The sequence below is a fragment of the Pinus tabuliformis genome, chromosome Q, assembly GCF_031772625.1.
Source record: "Pinus tabuliformis cultivar Carrire ecotype Pingquan chromosome Q, CPIR1, whole genome shotgun sequence".
Lineage (NCBI taxonomy): Eukaryota > Viridiplantae > Streptophyta > Pinopsida > Pinales > Pinaceae > Pinus > Pinus tabuliformis.
Window position 1 is genome coordinate 522654708 of NC_142296.1, and position 13955 is coordinate 522668662.

Consider the following 13955-nt stretch of genomic DNA (forward strand, 5'->3'; position numbering starts at 1 on the left):
ACTACGAAAAAAATTAAGTAAACTAGTGAGAAATAGTATAGAGAGGCATATAAACAGGTATTTGATGAATCAATGGCCGATTTTTATTGAAATGAGACAAAGACAACCGAAATTCTAAAATTCAATCCTTTGTGAAGACTTTTGACTAACCCAATCATAGACTATTGCAATGTAAAGCTATCATATATAATAATTCGAGCAAGAAACAAGAATAGCAGCAAAATGAAATCCTTCAACCTAGTAAGATGTGGCCAACTTGTTTTTCCGCAAATAACTAGTTGTTAGCACTGGCAATACATTAGTTTGACCTTCAAACAACAATAAAAATAATCAGAAAGACACAATATATCTAAATAATAATTACTAATTTCAAAGGATTCACCTAGCTTGTTGCCCATAGATGATATAGATTTGTTGTCACCATCAAGATTAGCTTCAGAGTTTGTGAGAAACTATAAAAAATAGTGGCCAGAAGTTATAACATACCTCTCCCTCAACAGTTGTCCTTTTGCCTTCATAGATTTATCCTCTTTTAAGAAGGCTTCAGGCAGTTTTGGTATTTTTTCTTTAGTCTTAAAATGATTAGTTTCTTTAATTTTTCTAATCAAAGTTGATTAGATAAATAAGAGGAGAAAATTTTAAAGGTTGTTAAAATAATTAAATTAAGACTAGACTCTAATAGGTGGCACCCTCTATAATCCATTCGATCAAGTTTCCTCTTTATTTTATCATAAATAGTCATTATGTGTCATTTATCTGTTGAACTTTTTCATTTCAAATCAAATTGTTGGTTGTAACATATAACACAAATAAGAATTAACCATCACAAATAAACAACCACTGCATATAATGCATCATTAAAGTAATCATCACATAAACTAAAACAAAAATGACTCCTTATACCTCCATGCTCCTTGCTACTCCATAAAACTCATATCCAAGTGGTACCACAAAATACAAAGCCTAATATTCACACAAATATAACCATTCTCCTCAAATTGATAAGTTGTCAAAATGATAAGCATAGCATCTGGTGATCAATTTAGACGGATAACCTCACCTCATAAACATATTAACATAACTACAAGTTAAGTAAGGTAACTTGTACTGTAGCATAACTGAAGTGCATAAAAAAGAACCCTAATCATTTCCTTTGCCCATGAGAAGGAGATGATTCTGCTTATTGCTCCTCTTGTTGTGGGTGTGAAGTGACTAAGTGAGATGGTGTGTGAGAATAACCATAGGGTGAGGCTTATGTGTTTTGTTCTCATTCACAGGTAATTGGCATGGGAATGACTGGGCATTTTGATGGTTGAGCAATAGGCCCAACCATTATTATAAGCTACTTAGAATTCTGATGTGTAAAAGAAGTATAATGAGTAGTAGGGGTGTTGTAGGAGGAGTGTGAGCTATTCGTGAGGCATCATATTGTAAGTGTGATATGTGGGAGTGGTGAGGGGGATTAGGTGGTAAAATAGTGGGCCAACCATGTATAGATTGCATAGATTGTGCAAAAATCGTTGATCCCCAATCGTCATTATTTGGGTTAACAACAAGGGAAGAAACATGTGGGGGAACAAGAAATCCTGTAAAAGGTTGTTGTACCAAAGGAGGTTGTTTTGTTTGTGATTGTACCATAGACAGAGGTTTTATCTAGCCCAGCAAATTAATAACACCATTGTTAAGTAATTGTCTTAGTTCTTGGGGATCTGCATCAAAGTGGATAGAGACCCTTGGTCTCCTATCCCTTCTTACACCAAATGTTGATCTCTATTTCTAGTCCTTCTTCACCTGCCTCTCCCTCTGTTCATATTTAAAAAACTCATTTTGCAAAAATGGATGACTAATTACATACATGCGACTAATGATTCAATGCCATTTGTTATTTCAAGAATGAAACATTGAGCTTGAAGAAAAAATAGAGGGAAAAATAATCAAATAAGGATAGGGAAAAACTTTGTATGCAGAAAGATGAATCCAGGCAACAACATGAACTTTTAAACAAATTTGATGGTCAATTCGAAGTAGATTCCTTTTCTCCTTTTTTATTTTACAAAAAAACAAATGCCAACATATATACAGAATCATAAGTCTTCGTAATAAAAAATAAAAGTAAGAGAAACAACATGAAGGGTCCATACCTTTTTTATTTTACAATTTTTAGAATAAACCTGTAATGGAGGACATGAAAATGAAGTGACACATCATAATCGAAAGATCCCAACAACAAAATTATACAATTTTCAACATAAGGTTGAATCAAGAACCCTAATGTAATGGTCCATTATGATTTGACAGTAAAACGCTTACGAGTTGCCTCATAGGTAATTGTAATATGACAGGGGCTAAAAAAGACTCAAAGAATGTTTAACAAAACCATACCATAATGTCTCAAGAAACATATAAACCCTTAGAGTTGCGGGTTTGTTTATTAAGTTGGAATGTGCATTCAGATTTTCCAATGACCACACCAAATGAAAATCTGAGCAGTTCCCTGTGCATGGCCTTCACAAGGGTTTTGTGCTCAAGACCCTGAGGCCCTAGAGTTCCTGCATGCAGTTAATTAGAGTAAACAAAGAACAATACAATCGATGAGGAATAATAACAATAAACCCATTTTTAGACATAAACACAAATCGTAACGACACAAAATATAGCGAGATGTGTTGACAGTTCTTGAGGAGGGAAAATAATATCATTTTTTTCGGGATCATATATTGTAAGCAAGGGTTAATCCCTACTTGTTAACTAACAACTACACTCACATAAACTTCCATGACCATTATGGTAACACCTGAGTAAATGCCAAACCAATTATCCTAAGGCTCCAAGTCTCTAATGCACGGGGACTAAGCTTATGAAACCATGCAAATATTTTCTAATTGAACCCTAAGAGACACACAACCCAACAAATGAATTCTATAATCGCCCAAGAAAGACCGACATGCATACATAGTTCGCAAATAGTCAAGGGGAAGAGGTTGAAAGAGGAAGGAATAAAAATCTATGTGCTTCACATGAAAATAATGGTGGTGTGTAGATACATACCTGGTGCAATGTGTGAAAAAGAAACTGCGTTTATACACTCAATTCCACATCACGTTATTGAACCATTGAAGCAATGAACTTTTCTACCAACATCTCATGAAACCAACCTCGTGGGGTAACGAGATTTGTAACATAATGAGTCAAGTCATTGGAGGGTTTTCAAAATTCCAAGCATCGAGAAAAGAACTGAAGGGTGGCAGAGTAAATGCAAGAGAAGAGCGAGGTAAGTATTGAGTTTCCAAAGTATAACATTTACGTGTCGAGGTGTTGACTTGGGTCTACAACGTGCCACGAAAGAGCTGCCAAACAATGAACCGATCAATCAAACCAATTATAATGAGCCATATCACTTGCCCCATCACTCTATCAACGTAAATCAAAACACTGCATTAAGGCACGATGGGATGGGCATTGTATTGGAATGTGTAACATTTAATTAAATTGAAAGTTTGTTGTCAAAAAACAAATAGTTGCAATACTAATCTATGGATTTATGATATATTGATTCTGGAAAACAAATCGCTAAAATGTCACTCAAACATATGTCAATCCGAGGTTGAAATATTTGATAGTTGGTGTGCAAGATATATAACATCAGAAATCCAATTGTTGTATGGCACACAAAATTTACACACAACTTTACAACATACTCACATACCAATTACCATAGTGTTCACAATGCATGAATTTATAATCTTGTATAAAATGTTTGTTCTCATGTAGTTTAACAACAACTTCAACCACCCTTCAATCATACCATAAGCCATATGATCACATATATATCCAAGCCATAATACATAGCTCTGATGCCATACAATTAATCATAATCAGTTATTCCTTGAATAATATTATTTGAGATGTATATCTTTAAGAGAGGTCCCACCTATTAGGCCTTTTAACAAGACGTATTATTTAAGGGGAGGATTATTTTAGGCGTCACAATGGTTTGTGAATTTTGTTAGTATTGACCATCGTCAACGAATTACAATATTGATTTGACTATTTTTTCCAATATTTTAAAAAATTACTAAAACATTACCATAATGAAAATATTGATTTCAAAATTTGTAAACTTTTGTAATTGATTTAAATGTATATTTCATTGATAATGAAGTTGCCATAAAGAAGACAAGTAAAATTGGGGAAATTTTTAGTAAGTTTTATTAAAGCTTAATCGATAATAATTTATATGGTAGGGGTTTTGGTGTAAATCACATTATCAATCATTTGTCAAATAATGTGATTTACGCTGAAACCCCTATCATATGCTTGTCATGGATCACAAAAGCCTCAATTCTACAATAATAATTTGTTAATGAGAAAAAGTAAAACATTTGAAAGATTCATTGTTGATGGTCTTTTAACCCCATCCAAAAATCGGAAAGAAGAATATGGCATCTCTACAAGAATTTACAAAGAAAAATAATTCATGGGTTTGGAGGACCTTAGACTCTCTTAATAAGGTCAATTTATGTTAATATTGTGTTTTTTATTTCCTTATTAGCCTTCTTTTCTCTTGTGGCTCACATAAGTGGTTTGTACAATAGTGGATGCTCTAAATCTACCAGCACTGCTGCATGCCTTATGACTTTCATAGAAGGGGGACCCCATAGATATGTAATCAAAAGCATGTTGCTTCTTCTATTCGGTACAACCCTAAAAACAACACTTATGCATCTTACATTACTCAACACCTGCAAGTAGCAACAACCACCATAATTTATCTAAGCATTTAATCCATCAAACAACAACTTAAATCATTATCATGTACAATTAATTGTAGTAATTCTCCCATATTGACTACTAATTAATTGGTTATAGAAGGCACGATAATCCATCTTTCATCCTACAACTAAAAATGAAGACCTTTTACTCGGCCGTGGTAAAGGAGGTTAACGAGTGTAGATTTTGCCTGGGGAGTCATTCCCATTGTACGAAATGGTTGTGGATAAGGAGGATAATAGTTCATCTGCAATGGTCTGGTTGTTGCATCCCATTCAATATCACACCATTTTGGATCTCTTGTATTTAGCCCCAGGATTCTACTGATTAATGACATAAATGATATCCTGGATAAACTCGTATTCAGGAACTCAACGATAATCTTGCCATGGGTTTATTTCATTTCAAAAATCTTGCGGGAAACCCTTTAGTTTGAAATCTTAGGTAGGTTAATAACATTTGAATTTTTTGCACCGAGCTAGCATTGAATGTTATAATGGATTTTTCTTATCGTCTAACACTTGTGATCACATCTAGAGTCAAAGTTGTAAAGCAAACTACCAAAAAAGCTGGAGCAGAGTGGCCGGTAGATTGAGGCACCCTGGAGTTGTCAGACATGACCATGACCATGTATGTATGGTGGGCATGCCATCAAGTACTATCATGGTAATGCTGGGATACCTATTGGTGTATTAAATAACCAATAACACGGTATTATTGCTTGTTGGTTTTGAAAATTGAAAATCTAGTTTATTGACTTGACTTGAGTGAGGTAGAGGAGGAGCAAAGAAGGTTAATAAGGAAAATAAATCGCAATATTAATAGAACTTGACGTTATCAAGAGAGTCTAAGGTCCTCCAAATCTATGAATTATTTTTCTTTGTAAATTCTTGTAGAGATGTCATATGAGTCTAAGGTCCTCCAAATCTATAAAAAAATTTTCTTTCTAAATTCTTGTAGAGATGTCATATTCTTCTTTCTGATTTTTGGATGGGGTTAAAAGGCCACCAATAGTGATTTTTTCAAACGTTTTATTTTGGCTCATCAACAACCTATAATTGGTTAAGTTTTAATAAAATTTCCTAACAATTTCTCCATTTTTAGTTGTCCTTTTTATGGCAACTTCATTATCAATGAAATATACATTTAAATCAATTACAAAAGTTTACAAATTTTGATTTTGGTAATGTTTTAGTGTTCTTTTAAATACTAAAAAAATTTGTCAAATCAATATTGGAACTCATCATTATTAGTGAAGATTTAAATTTTATTTATTACTAATATTTACTAAAATTATTAGAAAAATAGATTTGATTTCTGAAAATCTATTAAAAAAAATAAAATTATTTAATTTATTTTAATATTTTAAATGTATAATTTAAAAAATGGTATAATTTTTTTTTAACAACCATAATTTTCATTCTTTATAATAAAGATTTAAAAAAATATTATAAGCCCATGATGATGTGGTCTAACTTTGAATTTCAAAATAAAACTAGTGAAAAATACAAATAAAAAAATTAGGTTTTGCAATAAATTTAAATACATAATACTAGTAACAAAAAAATCACTTTAAATTATAATATGATCGTGAAAATTGAATAATTGTATATATATTTATGATAACAAAAATACAAATAACTATGTAGATATATGTATTTACATTACAATATCTACTTCAAAATATTTTAATAATAATAATAATAATAATAAAAGGGAAGGTGTATATTTATATATATTTTTAATACTTTAATTTTTATATTACATATGTTATTTATTTCATTTAATGATAAATGGATTATAAGAAGTTAGGACTCTTCTTGATAGTTTAATTCTTAGAAGGTGGTTTTTATTGTCAACCCTAAAACTTGTTAGAGAAAAAAACACCAAACAAAACAATTAATCTATAATTTATGAATTTGTTTATTAATGGTTAAGAGCATGTGTTTTCTAGTAAGAGGTCAAAGGTTCAAAGCAAGAGGGGATGCCTTCATAGACTTTAGCAATCAAATCTTTGTGCAAAGGTGCATCCTTTGTCCCAAAAATAAGAGGTCTCATACACTAATTTGGTGCCTAGCTTGTTTGTAACCTTAAAATTAGATAACATATCATTTTATTAAAATAATATAAAATTTGTTTTTTCAATAATTTATGGTATAAGTGTAAGATTAATGAAAAATAATATTAATTATCAAAATATACTGTCTTTTATGGATTGAAAAAAATAATTAAAAAAAGAATGACTCACCCTTTTATTTCTTCATTAATTTGTTAATATTAAGGATGTCAAGTTTATGCCTTCCTCATTATTAATATTTTATTAGCCCAACTTCATCTCATTTTCCTTTTAATAAGAATTTAATAAAATCTTTTATACTTTATAAAAAAAAATATAAAATATATTTTAACAATTATTTTAAACAATTTTATTAATATAATTTCAAAATAGGTTAATTAAATTCAATTAAATTTAATATAAATTTTAATTTACTTTGAAATTAATATATATATATATATATATATATATATATTATTTTAAATAAATTATATTTATTTTATTTTTTAATATAATTATTATTTTATTATTTTTAATATAAAATTATTTAACCTTACAACCTTTTTCTTTTCTCTATACTAAATATCAAATGAAAATAATATCATCTTATTTTAAATTTCATATTTAAAATCTCAACTTTTTCTTTTCTTTAGTATATTAATCTTTAAAATACACATATGTTTTATATAAATAACCTAAATTTTTATTTAATATTTAAAATAAAATTATGATAGCTTTTATTTCAAATCAAATATATCTTGTACCACTAACTTTTATTCTTTAAAACACTTGCATATAATATAATATTAAATAATTATAGAATGTAATACATGCCCTTTGTTATATATGCGATGGTCAGGTTGACGAGAGACATTGAATTAAAAGTGTTGGTGTTGTTAATTAATTATATAATTACTCAACAGTTCGAATCAGCAACATCACCAAAGAAAAAAATATCGTAGTCGTGCATATGATTATGATTATTCCATAGGGTTTAGACTAAGTGACTAATTTAATTGAATATTTAATGTTAAATTGAAAATATTTTAAAATAATATTAATGCCTATTTAACTTGGTTATTCAATTATAAATCTAATAAAATGTATCTCCAATGATCTCTAGAGTCCTGAAAAGTTGCGCCCACGTTGAAACTCAGTCTTTCTTCGGATATAGCAGCTAGAATTGATGCGTTTCTTTGGAACAACATTTATATGATATTATATAAATAGAACAACATATTATATAAAGAGAACAACATTTATATGATATTTTATAAAATAATTTAATAATTTTATTTACAAAATAATTGTAATAATTTTATTTTAAATTTATTTGTGAAAAGGAAAATATTTTTTTTTGGAATATAATATATTTTATTTTGATAAATAAATATCTATTAATAACATTTAAATTATTTATATCTATGAGATAAATAAATTTTTTTATTTAAAATTTAAAAATTTTAATTATCTAAATTAATTCACTCTATCTATTCAAATATTTTAACATTTATTATATTTGATTTTTTTTTTAGTATGATAGATCTAGAATTAAGTTTAGGAAGGCATAAATACTCTACCTTTCTGGTTTTTGAACCTATGACTTCTTAGGGGGAAACACATGCTCTTAACCATTAAGCCCACTCATGTTGTATAATAAAAGTACATCAAATTAAAATTTTCATATATTATGTTTTTAAAGATTTAATATATCCATAGAATATGGTTTTCCTTTTACAGATTCATTTTACAAATATTTAATTAAAAGAAATATTAAGAGTTTGGAACAAGATTTTCCATTTTTTGTGTTGAATTAACCTTTTTAGTTTGATTTAAGAAATGGTATTGACTTTTGTAACAAGTAAAGATGTTTAAAATTTTACCTAATTTGAAATTTTAATGTGCTAAAAAAAATTGCCCAAAGTAAATTTATGATCCATTCAACGTTTATGATAAAAGAAATATTAAAACTTTTTTTTTTTAATATAGTTATTTTCATTTTACTTTAGGGTCCATTTTAAATTTTTCTATTTTTATTAATATTTATTAGACCAATGGACATACTTACACATCACCCTCATATTGAAATGTATGATACACCTCTCTTCCTAATAATAAAATATATTTTAATATTTATTATTCATATTCAAAATAATTTAGTATTTATCATTTCATTATAAATTATCAATAACCAAATATATTTTAAAAAATTTAACCAATGGTAATTTTATTATTATTATTAATGATAATTTTTAATATTATTATTAATGATAATTTTTAATTATATTAAAAATTTAATAAAAATGTGTTAAAATTATATCCTTGAATTATATAATGGGCTTAATTTAAATGATAAATTATTTACAAAATCACAATCTTCACAAATTATATTAATAAATTAAACCAAAACAAATAAAACGCAAAACAGTACTTCAACATTTAACTTTAAGTTATATGATACCTGCAATCAATCTTTAGACGGAATCGCACAATTACCACAGAGTTAACAGATAACTTTAAACATCCCACAATAATAAAATCGCGATACCTCATGTCCGGATTCCTGCCTGTCAACCGTGCCTTCATTTTTTTCTTGGGATCTAACACTTCTTCTTTTGTTAAGATAGTCTTCGGCAAAATCACATAACCAATCTTTTGTCGACGCGTTTCGAACCAACCAGTGTGGTTCATCGTCAGGACAAGATGAAGAACCAATCTGACTTAGCTAGATGAAGAACTTCTTCTTTTGCTTATAAAGCGCCCCACAGATCCTGCCCTTTCTACAAGTTCCCGCTTTGTTTCCTTCTGGACACTTTGTTTCAACGTCATACCTTGAAAAGTTTGATCCCGATTTCATGTTTTGATCATCCCTAGTCCACACAGACCGCTGCTCCAAATCCTTTGACAAAATTGCATGCTCTCAGATTTTTATTTTTTTTTCTAAATCGTGTAAAGGAAGCCAGGTGATACAAAAGTTATTCAAAATACATTGATATTTGGTCATGGATATTGACATATTTTGAGCAGGAGAATTAACATCTTTTTTACAAATAGGATAGGATGGTAATATTTTTTCCAATTGAAGAAATTGCATATATGATTTTGTTTGGGATTAGACCACAGTAAAGACGTTAATATATCTATATCTAAAAACACTTTCCCATAACCATTTAAAACTGATTTACAATCAGAAAACACATCTCATATGATGAAAAGATTTCATTGTTACAAATTGAAGTTATTATATGCATTATAATGTTAATTGCAAATTTGGAAATGTTCCGAAAAAAAATATTAAAATCAAAATTCTGAAATGTTCTCAAAATCTATTGTTAATATAAATTAAACACACTATTAGTCACCTGAAATCTGAAAAAACAAACTACTAACTACTACTCACCTGAAGAGATATTTGATAGGCATATGATACGCAGAGAATGGTATCTCCATGTTCATTCTGCAGGAAGAAATATATTATAAAAAAATTGTATACCGTAGGAACCTATACGATCTTAAGATTAGACAAAACATAACGTGTACTGTAAAAATATTAAAGATTTAATTAGATTCGAAAGTACCAAAAATTTGTGCACTGCTGGAGGATTGATGAAATTTATAAATTCGTCAATATTCATGTCCCGCACGTCAGTAACAGATGCGACGGCAGTAAGAAATAAGAGTAAGCAAATAAGACTCCATCGACAATCCAGAGAAGCCATTGCTATGTTGGAAAAAATGAGGCCTGGCACAGCTCTCAAGATTCAAACATCAATTTATCTGGAATTGTTTGAGATTGCACAGCAAAACTGGTACCAAAAACTAAATCTTCACACTTAACTATTAAAACACAGCCTTTAGCCTTGGGACTAAAACATTGCCCTGGTTACGAATAAACCTCTGTTACAAGCCCATGGGGTAAATGTTGGGTATTTTTAAATGGAGAAATACCAAAACCAAATAAAAAATTCACCACAGAGACAATGCTCTGTTTACTCTGTCCAGGATCTTTTGACAGGGATCCTTTTAAAAACAAAATGACTCATAAGACAGCATTACACAGTCACAAAGAACATTTCCATTAAAACAAATTTTCTGTTACATATTTCTTCCTCTGTGCAAAGAGGGAATCAAAAACAAAACTCTGCTGCTCTCACAGATTTTCCACTGCTGTGGAGATTACATATACAGTCCTCTGTTCTTCAATAGCTGAAACAAGGCATTACATTCCAATTTTTATATAGCACTGCTGTGCATTTACAAAAGATAAAAATCGCACTGTCATGCGTAGCCACACCACTCACAACAAAAAAACATCAACACACGGGCACGACACAATGTTTTATATAAAACATACATACAAAAAAAAATTACTCTAAACTACCACACGTAGTCTATTTACTACATCATAAAAAATATATAATATGCCCATGACTATATTAAAGGCATTTGACGTATGCCCATAACATATTAAAAGCCTTACCAAAAAAAACTACGAACAAACATTAAATTCATTAACTCCACTACGGCGGTCAACGGAAAAGTCATTCACTCCACGTAAAAATTGATTTGACGCGGGCAGTGCACCTTCGGGAAGTCAACGGCTGTGATTGAGCGCCCAGATGATCCGACGTGGTTCGCACACCCTCCTCCGGCAAACCAAACGACTTTTACCGTCCGGGGAAAGTGGTTTTGGGCGTCGTACAAGAGACGCGTGGCGGCATGTGAATGTGTTCGGAGCCTCAGCAACGGATACCGCCTTTGGTGAATGGCGGTGCGGGGAGACCGGGTGGTTTTCCAAAAGACCACCGCGCGCTGTAAAATTACAAATTTAACACTCCCCTTTAATTTTAACAGTCGCGCGTTCAGTCATTCCCAAGCATTTTCTCAAAAATTCGAAACTCTTCTGAACTAGTGGCTTTGTCAAGATGTCTGCAACCTGTTCCTGGGTCCTGCAATGTTCGAGGACAATTTCTCCATTGTTCACTAATTCTCTGATGTAGTGAAACCTTGTATCAATGTGTTTCGTTCTTTTATGAAACACAGAATTCTTTGACAAAGCAATAGCAGAGCTATTGTCACAAAAGACCACTGTCGCTTTTGCCTGCTCTTGGCCTAAGCTTCTCAACATTCTTCTCATCCATACTGCTTGGCATGCTGCTGCTGTGGCTGTCACATATTCAGCCTCTGCTGTAGATAATGCTACAATGGACTGCTTCTTAGAAGCCCATGAAATGGCTCCTGAACCCATATTAAAAACATAACCGGAAGTGCTCTTCCGATCATCTACACTTCCAGCCCAATCGCTATCTGTGTACCCAACCAAATCTGAATGTTCTAAGGCATGATATAGAATTCCAAACATTTTGGTACCTTTGACATACCTCAAAATTCTCTTTGCTGCCTGCCAATGTGCCTCCTTCGGCCTCTCCATGAACCTGGAAATTAAACTAACAGCATACATTAAATCAGGCCTAGTTGCTGTTAAATACATAAGGCTGCCCACAATGCTTTTATACAAGCTAGGATCAAAATCCTTGCTGCTGTCCTCTCTGCTGAGCTTTAATCCCATCACTGTGGGAGTGATTGCTGCCTTGCATTCTTCCATCTTAAATCTGCCCAAAACTTGATTTACATATCTTGCTTGAGATATAAAAATTCCTTTTTCATTTTGATCTACTTCTATGCCTAAGAAGTATCTCAACAAACCCATGTCAGTCATTTCAAATTCATTCTTCATGACTGATTTAAAATTCTCAATAAGATAATTATCATTTCCAGTGAAAATAACATCATCTACATACAAGACAACAATTAAAATTTTACCATCCTTTTCCTTGATGTAGACTGTGGGTTCTCCTTCACATTTGTCAAATTCATTATCCAATAGATATGAATCTATCCTGCTGTACCATGCTCTTGGCGCTTGCTTCAGCCCATAAAGAGCTTTCTTCAATTTGCACACTTTGTGCTCTTCACCTTTCTTCTCATATCCGAGAGGCTGTTCCACATAAACCTCTTCCATCAACACTCCATTTAGGAATGCTGATTTCACATCCATTTGGTAGACTTTCCATTTGTTTTGTGCTGCTATGGACAGCACTGCTCTCACGGTTTCCATTCTTGCAACTGGGGCGAAAGTCTCCTCATAATCTCTCCCATACTGCTGCTTGTAGCCTTTGACAACCAGCCTTGCTTTATGCCTTTCAATCTTGCCTTCAGCATTGCTCTTGGTCTTGTAGACCCATTTCACACCAATGACTTCTTTTCGTTTTGGTAACTCAACCAAATCCCATGTTTTGTTTCTCTCTATGGCATTGATCTCCTCATCCATAGCTTCTATCCATTTTCTATCTTTAATAGCTTCTTCAAAATGAATAGGATCATCAACTTGACAAAACAAGGCAAATAAGGAATTCATTCCTTCATCATAAATGTCTCTTAGATTTCTAAACTTCTTACCTCTTTCACTTGGTGTGCAAGTGCTTGAAGATGCACTTGAATTTCCTCCTTGTGGTGTGCTTGGAGAAGCACTCTCATTGATCCTCAATGGTGTACCTTGCTGTCCTTGTGTTGGTGCTGTTGTTTGGGGATTCATTTCAGCCACTTCCTCTTCATTTTCATCATGAGGCAAACAGCTTTTAATGTTCACTGTTTTCTCTATGCTTCCATCCCAAGCTTCCTCTTCAATGAATTGAACATCTCTGCTAACAAAGAACTTCTTGGTAGATGGAATGTACAGCCTGTAGGCTTTGGATTCATCACTGTATCCAATGAAGATGCATTTCTCCCCTTTGCTGTCCAACTTCCTCCTTAGCTGATCTGGTATGTGTGCATAGGCCACACATCCAAAAACTCTCATGTGGGTGACTACTTGCTTTCTCCCACTCCATGCCTCTTCTGGCACTTTATTCATGACTGCCTTTGTAGGACACCTGTTCAAAATATAAACTGCACAATGTACAGCTTCAGCCCAATACTCATTTGGCAAATGCTTTGCCTTCAACATGCTCCTTGCCATCTCCATGATGGTCCTGTTCTTCCTTTCAGCAACTCCATTTTGCTGTGGGGTGTACCGAGTTGTAAACTGTTTATGAATTCCATTTTCTCTACAAAACTTTAGGAATTCATT

General features: G+C 31.8%; 1 protein-coding gene across 1 annotated transcript; it reads right to left on the reverse strand.

The window, feature by feature from the left end:
• Nucleotides 1-9551: 9551 nt before the first annotated feature.
• LOC149220498 (uncharacterized) lies at nucleotides 9552-10740 on the reverse strand. Its single transcript, XM_089387114.1, has 3 exons — nucleotides 10405-10740; nucleotides 10227-10283; nucleotides 9552-9725 (listed from the first exon to the last, which is right to left on the reverse strand). Exons 1-3 carry the CDS (start codon nucleotides 10543-10545, stop codon nucleotides 9552-9554), a joined length of 372 nt encoding a protein of 123 aa, XP_089243240.1. The 5' UTR covers nucleotides 10546-10740.
• Between the last annotated feature and the right edge of the window lie 3215 nt (nucleotides 10741-13955).